General features: G+C 38.0%; 1 protein-coding gene across 2 annotated transcripts in view; it reads right to left on the bottom strand.

Annotated features, from left to right (window-relative positions):
- Positions 1-533: 533 nt before the first annotated feature.
- slc6a9 (solute carrier family 6 member 9) overlaps positions 534-23,915 on the bottom strand; it is a 237,009-nt gene continuing 213,627 nt past the window's right edge. For both annotated transcript variants that reach the window (XM_060830509.1, XM_060830510.1), the window contains 7 exons: positions 23,783-23,886; positions 19,199-19,436; positions 15,511-15,645; positions 14,761-14,860; positions 12,912-13,012; positions 7,718-7,888; positions 534-5,406 (listed from right to left, as the gene is read on the bottom strand). In XM_060830509.1, coding sequence (XP_060686492.1) covers positions 5,173-5,406; positions 7,718-7,888; positions 12,912-13,012; positions 14,761-14,860; positions 15,511-15,645; positions 19,199-19,436; positions 23,783-23,886 — 1,083 coding nt within the window. In that variant the 3' untranslated portion in view covers positions 534-5,172. The remainder of the gene's footprint in view (positions 5,407-7,717; positions 7,889-12,911; positions 13,013-14,760; positions 14,861-15,510; positions 15,646-19,198; positions 19,437-23,782; positions 23,887-23,915) is intronic.

Here is a 23,915-nt window from a genome sequence, read left to right as displayed (position 1 = left end):
ATTTAATTTTTTTAAAGTCAGTCAAATTAACAGTAATCCACACAGTGTCAATAATTGCAGAGATCAGACCAAAGTAAATACATACAGCTCAGGGGGGAAATACCTCTTTTAACAAACCACAATGCAAATTAGACTGAAACCTGGTTATCACTAACTCAATTGAGGGAGAAGATGATAAATAGCCATGCAGGTCTCCTCTGGACTATTTATCTTTATAGCAAATTTCTTAACTTTAACTTGAAAATGTTTCAGCAATAACTGCACCTAGGAGGTAGAGGCAAAGAGGAAACTTGTTACCCTGAATGGAAATGCTTTGTCAAACATTCACTCAATTTGTGATTTCTCCTCAATGTTAGGTATTTTTAAGTGCTGAATATTAATATATGAAATGCACAATACGCAAAATACAATGACAAAATCATAACTCTTACAGAGATGTGAATATTTTATAGTTTTCAGTCTATGTAATTGACCCCAGAATGAAAGAGATTTACACAAGTAGCTTCTTTAATATATATATTTATCTTTTCTCCTAAACACTGAAAGAGTCAAGTAAACTGTTCATATAAGACTACAGATTACAGTCACTTGAAACAATATACACTATCAAGAAAATACTGTGTACACAATTATAGTTCTCATTTTGAGCTATTGGCACATTGGAAAGTAAAAACTTCCTTTGTTTTCTGGCACATACATCTATTCAGGAAAGCAAGGCGGTGCTCAACTTAAATCATACATTAAATACAGCATGAGTATTTTATATAGATAAAAGGCAGAGGTAGGAAGGAAGCACAGATTACAAATGTCTTTCCAATTACCTTTACTGAGTGAATGCTATTCGGAAAAGGTGAAAGAAAGGACGATTGCTAGGTGCGATGGAACACTTGATAGATTACAAATCTACATATTTACAGCTATAAATAGGTAAAAGGTTGAAAGGCTTGGTAATTGTGAGAAAGAGAGAGAGGAAGTGCATGCACAGAAAACAAACTAAACTGAGAATAATGAAAACATTTGGTGAACCAGAAATATGGTTCAATCCAGATCATTGCTTTTACTATAAAGGTGTGTGCTTGAGTAAGCTTCACTGAAGAGTGAGCATCGTTACCTAACCTTCACCACCCCCAAATCCTCTCACCAAATCAAGACATGTCAGTATGCTGTAAAATATGGAGGTGGTATAATATTGGTGTGACCCTTTATTTTACTCTGCTGTATGTCATGAGAAAAGTCACGTGGTGTTACTGTGAATCGGTTCAAGGTGTTGCTGTATTGTTCAAGGTCTGCAACAGCGTAAACATCATCCAGAAAAAGATGTTGCTGTAGATGTATGTGCAAAAACTATTGTAAAGGTTTTCAACATTATGTAGTAACAGGAGACATAAACTGAATTTTCTGCTCAGTGTTGTTATAATACAAGTGAAAACCCAATAAAATACACTTATTTAATTTTAGAATGTTTACTGCTGGCTTTAAAATAACACAGATTCGAAAATCTAAGTTTCAATGTCTCCAGTCTCTGTTGAATGAAGCAGCATTGGCACCGGTGAAAAACTTACTTGGTTGGCAATTACTTTCACTGCTGCAGAAATTAAGCAAAGCTTCAACTGACATATCTGTCAAATTTCACTGAGCCACTAGTTACTAAATACTCCCTTATGCAAACTAAATTTTATTGAATTAACCTTAATCATTCCACATGTTTTGCTTAGTTATCTGACAAATAAAGAAAAACATTTTTTAAGCTAGAATGACATTTATCAATGAATGTTAATGCTAATTAATTAAAAATATATCAATGTTATAATAGCTTAGAGTCATTGAGCTGGAAACTGTATACACTTAATTCACCTTGATTATCTTTAGACTGAAATACAAAGTGCGATTAACTCAACTATGTGAGAAAATACTTGTCCCTACTATTTGCTAAAGGAAGTCAGCAAAGTTTACCTACTGTTTTCTCAACATGAATTAAAAGCCAGTATATGCAGCTCAGGGGTATAATTGAACACATAAATTAATTGTTTTGGTTGTAACTTGTAAACTATTTCCCGTTAGATTATAAATGTGATTGAATATGTTGTATAGCCTGTAGGCAAAACAAACTATATTATAATGGCTTGAAGGGTGAGAGATTAATTGCACACCGTTCGGGTCTCCTCTGGATCAAAAAAGAGTGACTTGCATATATACGTGCTATTCCATGGCATCAGGCTGTCACAAAGCACTTTACAACCAACAAAGTACTTTTGAAGTACAATGATGGCCTGAATGAACACTTGACCAAAGTAGTGCCATGGGATTTTTTTACACCCATCATACGGGAGGGTTAATGTTAATAGTTTAACGTCTTATCCAAAAGACAGTGCCTCCAACAATGTAGCATGACTTCAGTGCTACAGTGGAACATTAGCCTAGATTTTCTGCTTAAGTCTCTGGAGCAGGACCTGAACCCAGATTCTCCGACTCTTAGACTACAATTATCTTCAAATGCAGTTAATAAAATTCACAATATTAATTGGATGATATCTCAATTACCTGGACTAGATTAAACTCCGTATTGAAAAGAAGAGTAAGTTTAGATGATAAAAGAGCAGCTTTAGGACAGAATGAAAAAGGGAAAGGGATAGAAAGGAGAATTAGGAGAGAGGCAATTACATTTTCAACTTCATAATGGCAATACCTATTTTGTTATATTACATACTTCCATGTAATCAAGATTTCACATTATCAAGCAAATGCAATGGAATCTACATAAATGTGTATCACAGCCAAGCACAGAATCCCATCATGACCATTCCCATCATGCAAGCATTCCGATATAAACATAATTCTGTTCCAGAAACTGAAATCGAATGGAACGTTTTTGTCTCTTTCCATTGTATGGAAATTCCCAATCTGATCAAAATTTGGATCTAAGCACGGCATCTCTTGGCAGAAACCCATTCTGGGTTTGTTAGGTTCAGACTGGAATGCACACTGTACAATTTAAGCACTTAACACGTAACTTGATACATCAATGCAACTGTACATCAGTTTCAACCAGCCAGCTTTGGCTTCAAGAAAATAAGGTGACCCATTCTGTTACAACTTGGTTTGTGGGACAATACAGGTACCAAAGCAGCAAAGGGATAAGTCATCTGCTTGTGCTGTTCTATCTCTCCTTACACTAAGCACTGCAGATTTATGAACATCTTCTCCTTTTTTGTCAGATTATTTTAAAATTTTAGGTGCACATTTTAACTCCAAGCCTAAAATGGCACAAATTTCACACATGAGCCCGTGGAAACAGCATTTGCTGGTCCTGTAACAGGCAGAGACCTCGATTTACACATTCAAGTTTACTCCTGCCTTATTTCGACAGGCATGATGGGTGTCAAAAGGGGGGTGCCTCAGATATTCAACCAGTCCTATTATGTTAAAAACGTACTTTGCTGCTCAAAGAAATTTCTTCTTTTCTCTACTTCTTCCAATCCAACAAGTGGGTCAAGGTTTGTGCTGAATTTGTAATTTTGCTTACTCGCACAAAGTCCAACTTTGTTAAAGACTCATAAGGCAACAGAAGCAGTGCACCAATGCTTCAGACACTTTTAGCACCTGGTTTAAAAAGATATGCCAGGGAATCAAGGTGAGAAAATTATTGAAAAGTTGCTATATTTGGATGGTTCTCAACTTTGTATTAGGTTCTTATATCTGCTAGAATTTCCTGTATTGCAGCCTCCAATACGTAATTGGCCCTTTAATTCCAAAACTAATCTTTCAAAAAAAGAATTGGATACGTCTTGAAAAGCAATTACAGTCTGTTAAACAGCTACTGCCACCCAATAACCCAGCTCCAGAATCTCAGTGCCCTCTGCACATGATAGAAATACTGTCTAATAATTAAATGATTGGCTTAGCCTTGGGGGAATAGTCAGCTGGTAGCCCCTCAGATCAGGCCAATGTTTAATGTCTAATGTCTCCAACTTTCGTGAACACATCACAATCTCTTAAAAACCTATGCAACTTTTTGATAACAACTGTTCTGAATTGGTTAATTCCCACTATGTGATAACCACTATCAGATAAACAATAGGTTAAAGTATATCTTAAAATTGTACCAATAGATTTTGAAAGATGAGCATTTGACACATCAATAATATGTTCAAATTTTCCTATGTATTCATGCATGCCTGATACTGTGTTGGACATGCACACTGTACCGTTGGTTTACTCATGCTGACTCTCTTCTGTAGCAGTGCTGATAATGAAGAGTGCATCTGAGTGTGATACTGATAGACAAATCATCATAACAAACAAGAAAAGATATTTCAATGTCAGATCACTTTTTGCGGATGGATAAAAAACATCTAATGATCTATTTGTATCCAATAGCTGCAGCTGTACAACTGGTTTAGAGCTTCAGTAACATTAACTTAAATATATGTAATATAACTTCTTTCTGTGTCTTCTGTAAAAGCTTTCCTGGAAACTGCTTACTACAGGGGAAAGTTTGTTCTAATTAACACATATATAAAATAATATATAGATATCAAAACATTAGAAACAGAGCCAATAAAATTACAAAGCTACCAAATACAGTGAACAGTGTAATTCGGATCTCCGATATAGTTTTGGCTTGGTAAACAGTAGGTTACTTTGAAAATGTGCTGTCACAATAAGATGGGCATTACCTTCAGCTTCTTCCTTAGATTGTTCTTTTGTGTTACTTAATGACTATTCTGATGTTGATAAAACACAGTGCTATGGTGTGGAGTAGACAAGCACAAACAGATGTTCAAAAGAAATGAGACCCAGAGAAAAAGAAAAACTATATTGAGACTGGGAAACATTTTGATCAGCTATCAGTTGTACTAACAGGTAAACAGTGTGTATATAAAGTACTGCATTCCACAAAATGACAACAAACATAACCAATTTCTGAAAAAAAAATCAGGTTTAAATATTAAGTTATGAGATTCTATCGATAACTATAAAAAAATGAAAAGAGAAAGAAAAACACACATACCTGAAAAAATCAATTAAGTTGTGTTGACTACTTGTCAAATTCCATAGATCAGATAAGAAATTAAAGGGAACGAACCTTTCGGCATAAGTAAAGGCTCTATTTCCCAAACCCACCCTCCTAACCCCCAATTAATTGTCTTCTTTGATTTAACAGGACTTTGACTACACATTAAGCTCCTGCGTTCTGGCAGAACCATTGCTGCCCTGTATGGTGAGGTTGTGTTCTATATTTTCTATTGGTATTTGCTCCTTCTCTCGCTCTTTATCTGGATTCAGTTGTTGAATTTCCAGACTGAACTCATACGATGAGCTGCCAACTGTTGCATATCGATCAGTGCGGTGCTCTAATAAAGTTGGTCCCCAGTCCTTGCTTGGTTTATTTGCATTCTTCACACGCTGGGAAAGCAAGAAAGCAATAATGATGCTAAATGTCTATACTGAGCTGTACGAACTGATAGCAGAACACAGGAACTCTAATTACCACATAACTAATTCACTAAGTTAGCTTAAACTTGACCATTATTTAATACCAAGACTATTCTGCCATATCCAGTTTCTCCACTAATTCAATTAATGGAGAAAGAAATCTATTTCAAAGTAGATATTTGACTCTGACCAGATACCAATTCATTGAGTAGTCATTAGCAGCTTTAGTTAGATCACAAGTGGCTAATTTATGCTATGGTTAGCAAAATTGTTTCTGAAAAATCATAAATGCCCTTATCAGAAGTCTTTTTAAATCAATTTAAAACAAAGTTAAAATGGTGCTTAACGAGAAAGACCATGCCTTCACCTTGCAAATTGGCTCCTTGATTTCTTCAGACAACGTCACCACTTGGTGCCAAACTCCCCTGCCAAAGGTACAATCTAAATGGTGATTTGAGGATACCCTTAAGTGACCATTAATTGGTTACTTAATGACCTCAAATAGCCCACTGGTCATTCAGTCATCTGATGCCTGCCCCACTATAAGTAAAATATTTATGAAATCAGGTATCTGAATAGCACAGCATTGCTGCTATGGTGTTTAATTTTATTAACCAAGCCTAAGCTTTCAGTTGAACCAAATGCTTGTATTATAACAGTTAGACTCTAAGGTAACTTTATTACAGGAATATTAACCACATGCAAACCACGTAGATACTAATAATAATTTTAATGGAGGAAAAAACCTCAAATTTTATTTATTCTTCCTCCTTTTTTCGCATTACGTATTTCTCCTAGTTGTATTGTTTAGCTTGTTCTTTCTCAGCGCTTTTTATTTGTATGTTTAGGTTTCTGTGAGTTAGTGATGCCATTTCCAGTAGTGATGTCAGTTCCTGTGGTGATGTCATTTCCTGCTGTTTTTCTCAGGGGATGGTAAATAGGATCCAAGTCAATGTGATTGGTTATAGAGTTCTGGTTGGAATGTCATGCTTCTAGAAATTCTCGCATGTGTCTCAGTTTGGCTTATCCGAGAATGGATATGCTATCCCAGAAGCATGACATTAACCGGAACTCTATCAACAAACACATTTACTTAGATTCCATTTACCATCCCCTGAGAAAAAGAACAGGAAATGACATCACCACAGGAAATGGTGCCACCAACCCAAGGAAACCTAAACACATGAATAAAAAGTGGGTCATACCATCAGTGCTTCATCCAGAAGTTCACTGATGATCTTACCCAGTATGGTGGCAAAACATCTGAAAATGAATTTTCCAGCTCAATAAACCTACATCCAGAACCTCAACCTGAGCTACAAATCTTCTCAAAACTCATAAACACATGTATTTATATAGCACCTTTCATGACCTCAGGTTGGCCCAAAGTTTTAGAATTAGATTTTATTGTCATGTATACTCAATAACAGGAGCACAGTGTACAATTTGCTTTACAGCCAATTTAATGGCTTTTTTAAAAAAAACTTGTTGTTATGTAGGAAATATGGTTGAGCAGAGAAAGTAATTGATAATAACCAGATCACATTTTTGTAGATATTGATTCAGGAGCAAGTATTGGCCAGGAAACTGAATTAACTCCCCTCTCTGCTTGAAAAGTATTGGCACAGAATTTTTTCTGCTTACCCAAGTGGGGAGGCTGAGCCTCAGTTTGACATCTCAATGAAAAATGCCACCTCTGACAGCACAACAACCATTGGGACTGCACTGGAGTGCCAGTCTAGTGTTTTGTGCTTAAGTGCTGAATTAATTCTTGAATCAACAACAATCTGACTCAGAGGTGAGAATGGTACCAGCCAAGTCATGACTGCCATCTATGGATGTTAAGAATTTGAAGTGATGCAGACAGTGAAGAATAGGATCATACAGTTAATCTCTAATATCACAGGTGCAAATGTGTTGCTGGTCAAAGCACAGCAGGCCAGGCAGCAATATCACAGGGTTGAGATACAGTGGAGTTTGCAAACATGGACATGTTTTCATTTGGAAAGGAGGCAATATCATTTATTAAATGGTAGGAGTAAAGTTTGCTGATCTTTACTTCGAAGAATGACAATATACTAGAACAAAAGTTAGAATTGTTGAAAGGAATCTTTAAAAGCCATGTCAGGCATCAACTTAAAGCTGTTTTGATATATTTTGTTTTCTCTATTCATCATTTAAGCTACCATTGTGGCTTTCATTTAACTTTCTCAAATTAACATTGCTTGTCACTTCCTCTTGGCATACATAATACAATCAATTTGTTATCTTGTCCACTCACCTCCCAAAATGTGGATCCTTCGGACATGCATATCTTCCAGATGGCATAAATGGGTATACAGATTACTGAGGACAAAGCCATCAAGAAACCAAGAATGATAGCCCAGGATGGGTAGATGTAGTCATTGTAACTGATGGGTTTATACTGGACCACAGTGAAGATCAGTATGAACTGGAAAAATCAAACAAATTTATAAATGAGTTCACTCAAATCTAATGATTTCATTTACTGAACAGTAATTGTGATAAAAGCAAATTCAACTTAAAATTTTAAGTTTCTCAGGGTGAGAATGTTTTCTTATTCACTAAAATAAGATCAAGTCAGTCCTGGAACAAGATGTCTCCCAAACGTAATTTTTTTAATGAAAATGTTATAGACTTTACACAGTCACTGCAATGTTCTTTCTTGCATTCACTACTTGAAAGGGTATATTTCAAAGCAACTTATTGGTGGGCAAATCCTCAGTCTGTTTGTTGCCTTGGGTAGTGATAAAGAAAGATCCTAATAAAAGAAATACATAGCAGGATCAGCCTTTTATTGGTCGACTGAATTTGCTGTTAGTATGAACTGGTGATGCACAGTCATAAAGGGAAATCTATACTGATATAGTAATGTAGCATATTGTCATCCCTGCACATGGTACAACACAGCAGTGTCCTGAATCATTAATGCTTCCATATGTTAGTCCCTGATATGGCTGTGGTATGAAGCGTGATGGTTCACAGGAAACTGCAGACAGAGGAAGAAGGAAGTGGATCACTTTGACTCTTTCCAAAGTGGCCATTTCAAATCCCACCTAATCTAGAGGTGGTTATAATATCTGAACAGGCTGATGTGAAAATATCTAAGAATATTAGTGAAGAGATGTGATTGCACTGGAGAGACAGCAGAGGAGGTTTACCTGTGCTGGAGAGTTTTGTTATGAAAGGAGATTGGGATAGACTGAGTTTACTTTCCTTGGAGCAGAGGAGACTGAGAGGGGTAAATGATTGAAATGTATAAAATTATGAGGGCATAAACAGGGTAGTTGGAAGAAACCTCCCCTTTGTTGGAGGGTTAAATGACCAGGGTGCATAGATTTAAGGTCAGGAGCAGGAGGTTTAGAGGGATTAGGCAATAGACAATAGTTGCAGGAGTAGGCCATTCTGCCCTTCAAGTCTGCATCACCATTCAATATGATCATGGCTGATCATCCTTAATCAGTATCCTGTTCTTGCCTTATCTCCATAACCCTTGATTCCACTATTCTTGAGAGCTCTATCCAACTCTTACTTAAATTAATCCAGAGACTGGGCCTCCATTGCCCTCTGCAGCAGAGCATTCCACATAGCCACCACTCTCTGAGTGAAGAAGTTCTCCTCATCTCTGTCCTAAATGGTCTACCCTGTATTTTTAAGCTGTGCCCTCTGGTTCGGCACTCACCCATCAGCGGAAACATGTTTCCTGCCTCCAGAGTGTCCAATCCTTTAATAATCTTATATGTCTCAATCAGATCCCCTCTCAGTCTTCTAAACTCAAGGGTATACAAGCCCAGTCGCTCCAGTCTTTCAGCGTAAGGTAGTCCCGCCAGTCCAGGAATTGACCTCGTGAACCTATGCTGCACTCCCTCAATAGCCAGAATGTCTTTCCTCAAATTTGGAGACCAGAACTGCACACAGTACTCCAGGTGTGGTCTCACCAGGGCCCTGTACAGCTGCAGAAGAATTGTAAGAAAAAACATTTTCACTCAGATGGTGGTGGGAATCTGGAACACTTTGCCCGGAAGAGTGGTAAAAGTAGAAATCCTCAACATTGAAGAAATATTTAAATATGCACTAGAGGGTGCGATGTGTATGGAATGAGCTGCTACAGGAAATGGTGGGGGCTAGTACAATTGCAGCATTTAAAAGGCATGTGGCTGGGTATAAGAAAACGAAGGGTTCTGAGGGATATGGGCTGGGTGCTGACCCGTGGGACTAGATTGGGTTGGGGATATCTAGGCAAAGGACCTTTGCCCCAAACGCTGATTTTCCTGCTCCTCGGATGCTGCTTGACCTGCTGTGCTTTTCCAGCACCACTCTAATCTAGACTCTGGTTTGGGATATCTGGTTGGCATGGACAAGTTGGACCGAAGGGTCTGTTTCCGTGCTGTACATCTCTATGACTCTAATGAAGCAGGCAGAGGCCAGAAACAGTCATCAGAACATGGAGGATGGTGACGTAGTGAAATATTAAAACCAAGGAACACAAGGAATTGTTCAGTTTTTCTCATTTGTGGGATGTAGGCATCATTGGCTGGCCAGCATTAATCACCCATACCTTGTTGCCCTTGAGAAGGTTGTGGTGAGCTGCCGTCTTGAACTGCTGCAGCAGCTGAGCAATAACAGAATTCCTCTTGTTAATTTTCACACAAGAATCCCCCTTAATAAATGTAATCTTAATAAATTAATAAATAGCATAAAAGCAAAAGAGAAAGCATATAAAGTCGCAAAGAACAGTGGTAAACCAGAGGATTGGGAAGCTTATAAAGATCTACAGAGGGCAACAAAAAAGAAATAAGGAGGGAGAAGATTAAATATTAGGGCAAGCTAGCCAGTAATATAAAGGAAGACGGTCAGAGTTTTTTTTTGATATATAAAGGGCAAAAGAGAGGCAAAAGTGGACATTTGACCGCTGGAAAATGACACAGGAGGGATAGTAGTGGGGAACAAAAAAAATCGCTGAGGAACTGAATAATTACTTTTCATCAGTCTTCACAATGGAAGACATGAATAATTTCCCAAAAATTCCAGAGAATGAGGAGTCAGAGCTGAGTATGGTGGCCATCACCAACGAGAAGGTGCTATAAAAACTGAATGACTGGAAGGTAGATAAATCACCTTGGACCTGATGGACTACACCACAGGGTTTTAAGGGTGATAGCTGAAAAGATAGTAGAGGCATTAGTGGTAAGCTTTCAGGAATCACTACAATCAGAAAACTACTAAAGTAATACCACTGTTAAAAAGGGAGTAAAGCAGAAAACGGAAAATTACAGATCAATTAACCTAACTTCGGTCATGGGTAAGATTCTGGAATCCATTGTGAAGGATGAGCTTTCTGAAAGGAAGTGTATGGTAAAATAGGACAGAGCCAGCATGGTTTCATCAAGAGGAGGTCATGCCTGACAAATCTGCTAGAATTCTTTGAGGAAGTAATGAGCACATTAGATGAAGGAGAAACAATGGCTGCTATCTACCTGGATTTCAAGAAGGTCTTTGACAAGGAGGCTACTGAGTAAGATAAGAGCCCATGGTGTTTGAGGCAAGGTGCGAGCATGGATAGAAGCCTGGGGGATAAAAGGGTCCTTCTCATGGTGGCAGCCGGTGACAAGTGGCGCTCTGCAAGGCTCAGTGTTGGGACCACAACTTTTCACTTCATACATTAACTATGTAGATGAAGGAACTGAGGGTATTCTGGCTAAGTTTACAGATGATACAAAGGCAGGTAGAGGGTCAGGTAGCATTACGAAGGCAGAGACGCTGCAGATGGATTTGGACAGATTGGGAGAGTGGGCAAAGAAGGAGAAGATGGAGTACAATGTGGGAAAATGTGAGGTAATGCACCTTAGTAGGAAGGATAGAGGCATGGACTATTTTCTAAATGGGGAGAACATTCATAAGTCTGAAATGTAAAGAGACTCGGAAGTTTTAGTCCAGGATTTTCTCAAGGCAGACATGTAGGTTGAGTCAATAGTTAAGGCGGCAAATGCAAAATGATGGTATTTATTTTGACAGGACTTGACTATAAACACAGTGATGTACTTCCGAGGCTCTATAAGGCTCTCATCAGGCCACATTTGGAGTATTGTGTGCAGCTTTAGGCTCCATAGCTCAGGAAGGACTGACTGGCCCTGAAGCGTTTTCAGAGAAGATTCATGAGAATGGTCCTGGGAATGAACAACTTAACATATAAAGCGTGTTTGAGGACTCTGGGTCTGTACCTGATGGAGTTTAGAAGGATAAGGGGGGGTGACTAATTGAAAAGTACAGAATACCAAATGGCCTGGGCAGAGTGGATGTTGGGAAGATGTTTCTATTGGTAGGAGAGACTAGAACCCGAGGAGAAAGTGAGGACTGCAGATGCTGAAGATCAGAGCTTAAAAATGTGTTGCTGGAAAAGCACAGCAGATCAGGCAGCCAAAGGAGCAGGAGAATCGACATTTTGGGCATAAGCCCTTCTTCAGGAATGCGGAGGGTGTGCCAAGCTCCTTTGATGCTGCTTGACCTGGTGTGCTTTTCCAGCAACACATTTTTAGAACCCGAGGACACAGCCTCAGAGTAAAGGGAAGACCTTTTAGAACAGAGATAAGGAGAAACTTCTTCAGCCAGAGAATGGTGAATCTGTGGAATTCACTGCTATAGAAGGCAGTGGAAGTCAGGTCATTGAGTATATTTAAGATGTACATAGGTATCTTCTTTATTGTACATGGGATTAAGTGTTATGAGGAGAAAGTGGTAGAATGGGGTTGAGAAACTTATCAGCCATGATTGAATGGCGGAGTAGACTTGATGGGCTGAATGGCCTAATTTCTGTTCCTATCGTCTTATATAGGAACTTTCTACAAACTACAGTGAGGTCATTAAACAGTTGGTATTCTACATATTTAAGGTCAATTTTATATATAATAAGATTAGGGAAAGCTGTAGTTTCCACTCCAATATCCAATGTCAGTATCATGGATTTGTAAACTGGGTATACATAATGGAAGTCAAAACATAACTGAGGTCAAATATTTCCTACTCCATCTCAACAATATACTCCAGCCATCTACCATGGAATAGGTAACTCTTGCCTCCACTGCACTACAACTACATTTTTCAGCTCCTAAACCAAACATCCATTTGCGTAGTTATCTAAATAATGCTAACTATTGAAAATTATGTCCATTTCTGTTTCAAGGTGGTTCCAAATTTACACATAAATTTGTGAAGTAAGGAGGCAACTATGTGGGACCTCATTTCAGCACAAGATTCATTTCTTCTTATATCCTCAAAGGCTTTAAAGAAAAAAACCTGTTCTCTTGAGTCTGGATTTGGATTCCATGCTTTGGGAGTGAAAGGACAGGACTGTAAACTCAAAGCATTTAAAACCAATATCATTTCTAAGTGAAAATATGAGAAAGTACTTCACACTGGCTCTGATAACATGTCTTAAAAATATAACAATTACTTACAAATATAATGCTGGGAGACACAAAACGCCAACAGACTTGAAAGAAGATTGGAGGTGGAAAGCCAAGCATCATCTGAACATCCTTAAAATAGTTATGATGTCCTGAAACAAGAGATTTAATAGTCTTTTTCTTTATGTCATATTTGCATCATCAGTCAATGAAAGCAAAAAATGCATTAAATTCCATCCTAAAACCTGTGAAGGATAAATTTGTAAGCAACTATGCTAATAATTTTTGTGTCTGCTTTCAAAATTGAACTCTAATAAAACAAAAATCCAATTTGAATCTGGAACATCTCTGTGCTTGCATGTCATTCTGAAGTTCACTAATTGTAACTTGGACGCCGACTAAATATAAAATGGATGAGTAATCAGCACAGTTTGTCAGATTTTCTTCATCTTTCTCTCACAGATGCACAGGTAGACAATCACTTTTGTTAAGAAGGCACAACATAATTTTACCTGAATAAGTAAACTACCAATCCTCCAATTTTTGTTTCTCAACCAGGTTTTTGTTGGATGCTATCACTTTGCTGGTTTAAGTGCTACAGGAACAAAAACAGACGGTATATTTTGTGGAGAGAAGGCAGCGTTAATGTTTCAGGTCCAGCAACCCTTCTTTAGAACCTTCTCTGTTCTGAAAAAGGGACACTGGACCTGAAACATTAACTCTGCTTCTCTCCATAGATGCTGCCAGACCTGCTGTGTTTTTCTAACAATTTCTGTTTAGGTTTCTGATTTCCAGAATCTGCAATTCTTTAGTTGCAATTCTTTGGTAAGTGGCTACAGGAGTTGTGCACTGCACATAGACAGTATTGCATGCAGTATTACATCAGCTAACAGTTTCTCTTCTGATCAATTACATCAAGACCAAACTATTTGAAAAGAATCTAAAATGCTTGAAGAAAGCACTAAGTATTTACTCACAAGTACTTACACTTCCTGCGTACAAGGTCATGATTTGGAGATGCTGGTGTTTGACTGGGGTGTACAAAGTTAAAAATCACATAACAGGTTTAATTGGAAGCACTAGCTTTTGGAGCGCCGCTCCTTCATCAGATGGTTGTGCGACACAATCACCTGATGAAGGAGTGCTGCTCCAAAAGCTAGTGTGCTTACAATTAAACCTGTTGGACTATAACCTGGTGTTGTGCGAGTTTTAACTTTGTGTACAGGGTGGTTTTCTGCCTAAGCATTGCTCTTGTATGTATAAGGATTTCACTAGAAAAATATATACTTCTTGACCAATTTATTTCTTTTATATGAGGTCCATTTTCCTTACTGAAAATGACTTTTTTAAAAAAAACATTTTGAATGATGCAATTTATTGCAGAGTCCAGTTCACATATATTTTCTTGTTATAAAATAGCTGCATGTATGTGAACATAACATTTGTAAGTTTGCAACATTATTTGAAATGGTTAAGTACTTATTTTGTGATGTATTGAGACAGACCAGTGGATCTGCTATTCTCACATGTTAACTTTTGTTAATAGAATATAAGAAGAATCCTTTTGTATCTTCTCAGAGAAAGTTGAATGTTACATTTCTATCAGTTGCAGAATAGCAATGCAATTGGTGGCTTCAGATGCTACCATAAATAGTGCCAACAAAGTTAGCTTTTGCTAAGGACGCCAGCTGAATGCAAGAACTGTATTTTGAGAAAGACCATTCAATCCATCGCGTCTGATAGTTTTGCATATCTAATACAATTTTGTCTGAAAAAGAGCAATATTTAGTTCTCCAGTTTTCAAAGCAATACCAGCTGTGTACTGCTAGTCATACTCAGTCTATTGATATTAGATCATTTGGTCTACACTGTGGCAGCATAATTCTTCACTGATACTTACCATAGATATACATTATGGCGATACACATAATACAGGAAATCACAACAAGTGAAAAACTGGCTGCATAGTTATCCATGAGGAGGAGCCAGTAAATGCCAGCCTGCAGCAGACAGACAGAAAAAAGGGCATGAATATTTTCTATAAAAGCGAATCCATTCTTGAGATGTGGGTTTTAATCATAGCTAGTATCTGTTTTAAGAAAGTAGTACCTCTTCACAGTTACTCTATCTAACAATGAATACATTTCAAATTAGCTTCTAATTAAATTTGATAATAAGACACATTTTCCTTTAGTTTTAGATGTTCCTTTTAAAACATTTTTGATTGCATTTGCACAAATTGAGAACGAAAGGGCTCATAGAGCATTGGAACGTATTAGGAACATATTTGAAACATTAGACACAGATGTAATGTTTTAAAATCTGATACAGGAACAAATTACTCAGAGAAATCAAGAGAGGTTTAAACATGTGGTTAAAAAATTGCGAAGTCTTAAAGAAAGAAATAATCTGAATTAAACATAACTCATTTTTGTAAAGGAAAAAACGGATGATTTATTGCTACATGAAATGTGCCTTAAAATATATTAAGAAATAAACTAATCATGAGAGTAGATCTGATGAATCAAACCATTTCTAACTAGGCCCAATTACGTTTTCTAATATAAGTTGTTGAATGTGGTCATTTTTCTCTGTTAATAAGAATGGAATAAAGCATCGAATGGCAAACGCACATTTTCAATAATCTTACTTGGGTAGTTAGTGGGATTCCCAGAAGAAAACCAATAATGGCAACTGCCAGCGTCACATAGGATTTTTGCCTACGAATCCAATCACTGCCAATCTCATCAACGACTGCAGTGACCAATGTTTCCAACAGACAAAACTAGGAAGGAAACAAAAGCATTACTATTTATTATACAAGTTATTCTATCCCATATAGGGTAAAAGGCACTATCTGATGTAAATATTGTGCACATATTTCAAAATATTATGTCATTTTATAAGGAGACGATGTATTCTCAATAGATGGTTGGAAGTATTTCGGTAGTGACTAATTGTGGAGTAATTTACCTCAAACTGAATCCTTGGGTCAAATCTCACAAGTATTTACTCTTCCCGTGTACAGTGTGGTTTTCCAACTAAGGACTGCTCTTCTATGTAAAATGGTTAATTAATCCCTGGAGCTGCTGCAGCTCAGGCATCCACCACACTTGAGTTATGTAAATACAGTGTTACCAAATAAGTGTCCTCAGTGGAGTATTATATGGGACAATATACATTGCAATGTGACAAATAGCAAATATTACACATAAATTACATTACACAGCACAGATACTATTAAGTTTATGAAGGAAAATTTTATACTGTGCAGTATAATATAAATTGCGGAATATAATTAGATACACTATGTGGTATAATAGTGCAAATATCACATTGTGTATTTTCAATACCATATACTGTACTTTAACTTCATTTTAATATAAAGTACATTATTCAATGTAATTTACATTATATAACATAATTCACAGCAACCTATGCTATACATTATGTATGCAAACTGCATTTTAAATGACATAAAACAGATTATATAGTGCATTTTAATCCCTGCTATTCTTATATTAATCCAGCACTGAAAGAAGGAATTCAACCCATCATGTCCATGCGAGTTCTTTGAACAATCTATCTACTTTGTCCCATTTCCCATCCTTTCCCTTAGCTCTGCAATTTCCCATTCAAATACTTATCTAATTTGCCTTTGTAAATCACAATTCGATGTGCCTCCACCACCCTTTCACTTAGTACATTTCAAATCAATACACACAAAATAATTTCTCACCTCGTTTTTGGGTTCCTTTGCCAATTGTTGTAAATCTGCATCGCTGGGTAACAACCCATTTGCCAATGAAAACTGTTTCTCCTTAGTCACTCTATCAAAGCCCGTCATGATTTTCAATGCCTCTATTAAATTTCTCCTTAACCTTTGTCTTTCCAGGTAACTGAAATCCCTCATCTCTTGTCTCATTCTAGTAAAGAAAAGGATTCTCCATCCTTCCTAAAGTATGTTGACCCGATTTGGACACAATACTCCAGCAATTCCGCTGTATGGGGGGAAAAAAGCTGGTAATACCTCAGTACTAACTACAAGATGCCAACATGTAATCTTACATGTATCAAAGTGTACTCTCAGGTGGTGGTTAGAAATGATTAAACATAATATTGCTATTTGAAAATATATTATCTAAATCATATTGGAACCTGGTTGTGAGTAAAATTATGTGTGGTTATTGATGAGATGTTAATGACATTGATTGTGACTCAGCCCAGGCATCATGTTAATGGTACTGCAGTATAAGTTTTTTTCCTCCCTGGGGCGGTTTAATTTGTTTTTTTATGCAATGAAAGTGGCCTTAGTCTCTGGGCTGATGCCCTAATCTGCACAGCCATGTTGAATCTTTCACAACAGCGTGACAAGTTGTGTCAGGTACTTCTCCATCTCCATGGAAATAAAGTATCGGACTAATAAAAAAAAAACAAAAATATTTTGTACAATGAAAGGGCTGACATTTCTCACCACCTTCATTGTATAAATACCAGCATAATGCAATATTTATACAATTCATGAATCCAACGGACATAACACTCTTTTAATTTCCTCATGATGTGTTACCTGGTTGGCTTGTATAAATATCGTATCGCAGGCTACCCATGGGTATGATCTTTAAAAAAACACAAGAAATTGGGTGAATTTTTTGCGCTCATTAAGGCGTGGGCTGTCAGTGCTGGGGTGTTCAGTTCTTTTCACTCTTCACACTCAATGTCAGCATTAAGTGCTCCCAGGTCGACAACAGCATGGAATAGTTACCCAGTAAAGTTTCCTACACTTTCCCAACTCATGTCTTATATTCTCAATGTCAAAAAATCACCCCTATTACACCAGTCTGACATTTCCACTTTCCACACGAGGCATCACTTTGACCACTGACAAACCACCAAACAGAAGAGATTTCCAGCCCATCTGTCTGGGATGCATTTGAGTCAAGGTCCCAAGGGGGAAAAGGCATTTCTGTAACTTCACCATATACCAATTCCTTCAGTCATAAGACATTTTCCATATATACCATTGAATATACAATATTTCATTGCAAAAGTGCTAGATTATGAAGATGAATTGTTTCTTGTTCTATGATGAGAATGTAAATGTCTTCAACAATTCTTAAATCATATTAATGTTAAATTTATCTTAAAACAATTTAATCATGTGAGAACAGCAATCCTAATAATAGTGAGATGTGGTTAATGTCATGAAAAATGAAGCATTATTTGAAAATGAAGTCATGATATTTATTACATAGAATTACACCTATTATATTACACAGAAAAGGCCATTCATCCTGACTGGTCCACAGTGTCAGTTTTGCTCCACTTAGGCCTCATCCAATGCTTTCTCATTTAATTCAAGTAGCATAAAGCTCTATTCTCTGTTCCCTCATTTACTTATCCAGATGCTCTTAAATGCATCCACACTATTTGTTTCAACAACTATCTCTTCCCACCACTCTCTGGGCAAAGAAGTTTCTTCTTTCTTCGCTTTTAGATCTTCTATTGAAAGCCTCTTAATTTTGCCTATCCCCACAAGTGAAAACATTTGCTCTGTCCCTATTCTATAGTAGTTTTCATAATTGTAAATACCTCTATACAGACCTGAAAATGTTTGCTGGAAAAGCGCAGCAGGTCAGGCAGCATCCAAGGATCAGAAGAATCGACATTTCGGGCATGAGCCCTTCTTCAGGAATGAGGAGGGCTCATGCCCAAAACGTCGATTCACCTGCTCCTTGGATGCTGCCTGACCTGCTGCACTTTTCCAGCAACACATTTTCAGCTCTGATCTCCAGCATCTGCAGTCCTCACTTTCTCCTAGAAGATTTTAATACCTCGATATAGTCCTTTTAAGGTCTTACTAATCCATATCACTTTGTTTAGTAATTTATAAGTTTATACGCTAAGATTTATGTATATGCCTTTGCTTCAACACTATTTATGATATTTTCAAAGATGTACATGACTATTCTCTAATCAAAATATAAAACCTCATTAATCTGTTTTGAAATTTCTTTGCTAATTATATGACATAATTTAAAACAACATATGGTGTTTTCAAATTTCAAGACTGGATCATTGATTTCATGCAAAACACAAGATCTAACCATTTCTTCTCCAACCATGCAGAACAGCCTTGGTTTACTTTTAAGTAGAGTCATATCATTGAATTTCATTGAAGTTTCTGAAGTGTACAAAACCAAAGAGAAAGAAGAAAACTATACTCTGAAGGTTTGCCCCCAGGGTGTTTTATCCAAAGCAGTTTTCATCAGTTTGTCTATTCTTTGTTCTAATTGAAATCTGCTACCCAAGGGAACATTGTGTCAAATGCCACTTACCTGAGTACCCAATCCCAGCAGAATCAACATGAAGAAGAAGAGAAGGGACCAGAAGGGTGAGATCGGCAGCAACGTCAGGGCTTCTGGGTAGGCCACAAAGGCCAATCCAGGACCATGATCTGCTACTTCCGACACATTGACCCCCAGATGTGCAGCCATGAATCCAAGAATGGAGAAGATGACAAACCCAGCGTAAACACTGGTCGCGCAGTTGGTAATGCTGATAATAATACTGTCCCTGCAGCAGCAAGAATAAAAACAGTAACGGATGGAAGTGAGATTATAAGTATGACTTAAGAAACTAAAGCAATGAGAGAATTTAGCATCAAGCCCTTTCACACACCATTACCTACTATTATATCACACTTTAAATGAGGGTCTGAAATTGAGCAGTGTCTTTAGCAGTTCTCTGCCAGATATGATAGAGTCCCTAAGAAAGTGGCAACACATTTCAGTTGCTCTTAGGAGTTTCTGCAACACCTTGTATAGTTTTCCTTTTTGCAAGAGGAAAAATAAGCAGGGGTGAGTGGAGCCTCACATGGGCCCTTGCTCCTTAGTCAAGGCACTGAATTTCCCTGACTTACTGCAGTCAAATGGGCCCCATACACATAGTTTTTTGCTTCAAAGGTATGGTTGTGTAATTGGGTCAGGTCTGCTAACTTCAGAAGCGAAGCATTAATGGCTTTGGTGGAAGTGTAGCAAGTATGGAGGAGGAGTGATTAAAAAACCCATCTTGGTTCCTAAGGGATTTGACCCAGTTGTGTCATTCTCCCATACACCACCATAGACTCATTACATTCTATGTCAAGTCATATACCCCCGATCACTCCAACAGGCCCTTTAGCCTTTCCATGCTATCTTAATAGCTGTTTGTGTCCTTCAATATGACCCCTTATAATGTCCATGCCACCTCAGGCCCCTTTTACCCAATGTCCACTCTATACATAACCAATGAGCCAATAACATGTTGAACTATTCAGAGAAAAAAAAAATTCACAAACTCTTTGTTTAAAAAAACAGCTTTTCCAACACCAATATAAAAATATCAATTTGAAAGATCATTAAAGTATCAGTAACACTTCACACTCCTTAATCTTATCCAAATGATACTGAGGCATTGAGAAGAGATCTCAGTTCGAATGACTTATCACAGCCATTTAAGGATGTCAATAAAAATCAACAATCCACTTCAGCTGTCAAAGCAGAAAGCTCTGGTGAGCGAATGCAGCCAAGCACATTGCTTGGTGATCTTGTTCAGAGGCCCAGGCCTCATTAGGGAGGCTTGGAGCCAGCTACTGTCAGTTAGAAGCTTGGAAATGCTGGATAGTTGCCAAAAGTAGTGGCTGCAGCAGTAGTGTAACCTGAATATCGATGGGATCAAGAGGTGAGAGACAACGTGATACTTAAATTTGTCTATGACTTGCACTTTCTAGATAATTCACTGCGTGCACCTGCATTGCTCTTCAGGTCTGCTTCCCCAAACAGCTCTAAATTTATACATAAAATATGCATAAAAGCCTCAAGCACAATATGCACCCAATCATTGATTATTCATTTTGAAATACATCAGCAACGAATAAATGAATTACAATATTATATCAACATGTAAAATTAGCACATTGTTGTTGTCTGCTGTCATCAACAATCATAAAAATATGGTTATTAGAATCATAGAATCCCGAGTGTGGAGCAAATTACTGTCGATGCTGGGATCTGGACTGAAAACAACCAATGCTGGAGATCACAGCAGGTCTGGCAGCATCCATGGAGAGAGAGGAAGCTAATGTTTTGAGTTTAGATGACTCTTCATCAGAGCTGAGGTGAACTGTGGAGGGGATAGCATTTATGCTACAGTTTTTGGGAATGGCTGGGGACTAGCGTGTGTAGGGTGCTGGTGGAGAAAAGATGTTGATAGTTCAGATAAAATGAGCGGATTGTGAGAATGGCAGAACAAAGGCGTATCTCCTACCAGACTTGAAAGGACAGACGGTCTGGGACAGAGGGAAGGGAGACAGGACATGATAACAGAATGTAACAGTTAAAATTTCACAATTTGAACGTGCTGAACTCAATATTAGGTCCAGAAGGCTGTAAAATGCCTAGTCTGAAAATGAGATGTTCCTTCAGTTTGCAATATGTTTCAGTGGAACACTACAGCATGCTGAGGACACGTGGGCATGTGAGCAGGACTCTGTTTTAAAATGACTGGCTATGGGAAGGTTGGGGTCATGCTTGTGCACTGATCAGAGATGTTCCGCAAAGCGGTCACCCAGTCTGCGTTTGGTTTCTTCAATGTAGAGTAGGCCACACTGGGTATAGTGAATACAATACACAAGATTGGAGGAGGTACAGGTGAAATGCTGCTTCACCTGGAAAGACTGTTTAGGCCCTTGGATGGTGAGCAGGGAGAAGGTGAAGGGGCAGGTGCTGCACATTCTGCGGTTACGGGGAGGGTGCCATAGGATGGGAGAGTACGGTGTTGGTGGTTGTGGAAGCAGTGTGAAAACAGGCCATTCAGCCCATCAAGTCCACATCACCCCTCCAAACAGCATCCCATCCAGACCTACAGCCCTACCCTATCACCCCGCATATCGCATGGCAAACCGACCTACCATGCACATTGCTAGACACCTTGGGCAATTTAGCATGGCCATTCCACCTTCTTTGGACTTACAGTCATAGCAATGTACAGCATGCAAAAAGACCCTTTAGTGTAACTCGTCCATACTGACCAGATATCCTCACCTGATGTAGTCCCATTTGCCAACACTTGGCCCATATCTCTCTACACCCTTCCTATTCATGTGAAACTTGAAAGGGTTCAAAAAAGATTTACAACGATGTTGCCAGGGTTGGAGGATTTGAGCTATAGGGAGAGGCTGAATAGGTTGGGGCTGCTTCCTCTGGAATGCTGGAGGCTTAGGGGACACCTTATAGAGGTTTATAAAATCAAGAGGGACATGGATAGGACAGATAGACAAAGTATTTTCTCTCGGGTGGAGAGTCCAGAACTAGAGGGCATAGATTTAAGGTGAGAGGGGAAAGATATAAAAGGGACCTAAGCGGCAACGTTTTCATGCAGAGGGTGGTGCTTGTTAATTATAGAACGATCTAGCTGTATTTACTATCATTATGTATCCTAATACAGTGAGGTTTTGTAGAACAGTGCGTAGAGTCCCTGCCTTAGAAGTTTTAGATTTGTGTCCCATTCCATGACTTGATGGCTTTGGAAGGTGCATTCCATAATGTCATGAAAAGGTTTGATTGTTAACTTAGAACTCCATATATTTATAGCATAAAGTAAGAGCACTCGTCTTGTCACTCAAACTGTGCGGGGAGTAGCTGCATCATAACTTCCCATGTGAACAGTTCTTATTTTGTTTTGATTGACTGCTGGTTATGTAAATATCCTAATATCTCTGTAACTATTGCATCTTTGGACACATGTTCCATGCTTGCAGTAGTACTGCTGTCTGGATTATCTCAATAGTGTTTCAATATTAACACTTTTTAAAATCTTTGGGATGTGGGCATTACTGGTAGGCCTGTATTTGTCACCTATCCTTACTTGCCCTTGAGCTGTGTGGCATACAAAGCTTTTTCAGAGGGCAATCGAAGACACATTACTGCAGCTCCGGAGTCAGTAAGGATGTCAGATTTATTTCCCTGAAGGGTGTTAGTGAACCAGAACAACAATCAAGAATGATTTCATGGTCACTATTACTTAAACTAGCTTTTAGTTCCCGATTTAATAACTGAATTTAAATTCAACCAGAGGATGTGGTGGAATTTAAGATCTAGTCCCCAGAGCATTAGCTTGAGGCGTCTGGATTAATAGTCCAGTCAATCAGCTACTATGTCATTACAAGGAGTTTGTTTTGCAAGGAGCAATGTTTGTATCGTCCAATATTAAAGTTGTACTTGTTTCAAAGAAATGTGATTGGCAACCTCTATTCTAAACTCTGCATGAACATATAAAATACAAGTCTATCAAAAAGAAAAAAAAAATCTGGAATGGCACTGCAGCAAGTAAGATGTATAGCTCTTGTGGGTGTTCAAACTAAAAAAATTAAGAATGATTTATATTGAAGTTATATCTTCTCATTTTCAATCCATGTCATACCATTTTTCAAAGGATTGCTTCATTAAGATTAAACAGGAAGAGACTGCTTTGTTTTTCGCAGTTCCTTCTTTGCATTATTTCTTTCCCAGCTCAGTCTCCGGTGCAGTCTAATCATAGAAAAATAACAGGCCATGTTCATATGAATTTACATTCTTAAATCAACCATTAATTGAGCCTAGACTGAGAAACTTGGTTTCTCTTGACACTAAGAGCAGCCAAGAAAATTTAAACCTTTATGAAGCTTAATATGTTTTAAAAACTATATTTCTTGACACTAAGCATCAGGGGTAATGTGAGTTAATGGGAGTATGCTGTTGAGAAAAGGATCAGCCTTTATCATATTGAGAGATGGAAGAAACTTGAGGGGCCTAAAGGTGTATTTTTGCTCCTATGATTCTATAACAAATTAGGAATTAAAATAACATGCTGTATTTGTTCTGTACTTGACAATACACGCTAACCTGTAGCAATTATTGTGGAACTTGTTGTATGAGGCCATGGTTATCAGGCCACCCCAGGCACATCCGAGGGAGTAGAAAATTTGGGAAGCCGCATCACCCCAGACCTGAAATAGAACAAAAAAACTTTGTGATT

The sequence above is a fragment of the Hemiscyllium ocellatum genome, chromosome 9, assembly GCF_020745735.1.
Source record: "Hemiscyllium ocellatum isolate sHemOce1 chromosome 9, sHemOce1.pat.X.cur, whole genome shotgun sequence".
Classification (NCBI taxonomy): domain Eukaryota; kingdom Metazoa; phylum Chordata; class Chondrichthyes; order Orectolobiformes; family Hemiscylliidae; genus Hemiscyllium; species Hemiscyllium ocellatum.
The sequence above is the reverse complement of the archived record's forward strand: the minus strand, read 5'-3'. Positions and strand labels throughout refer to the sequence as shown.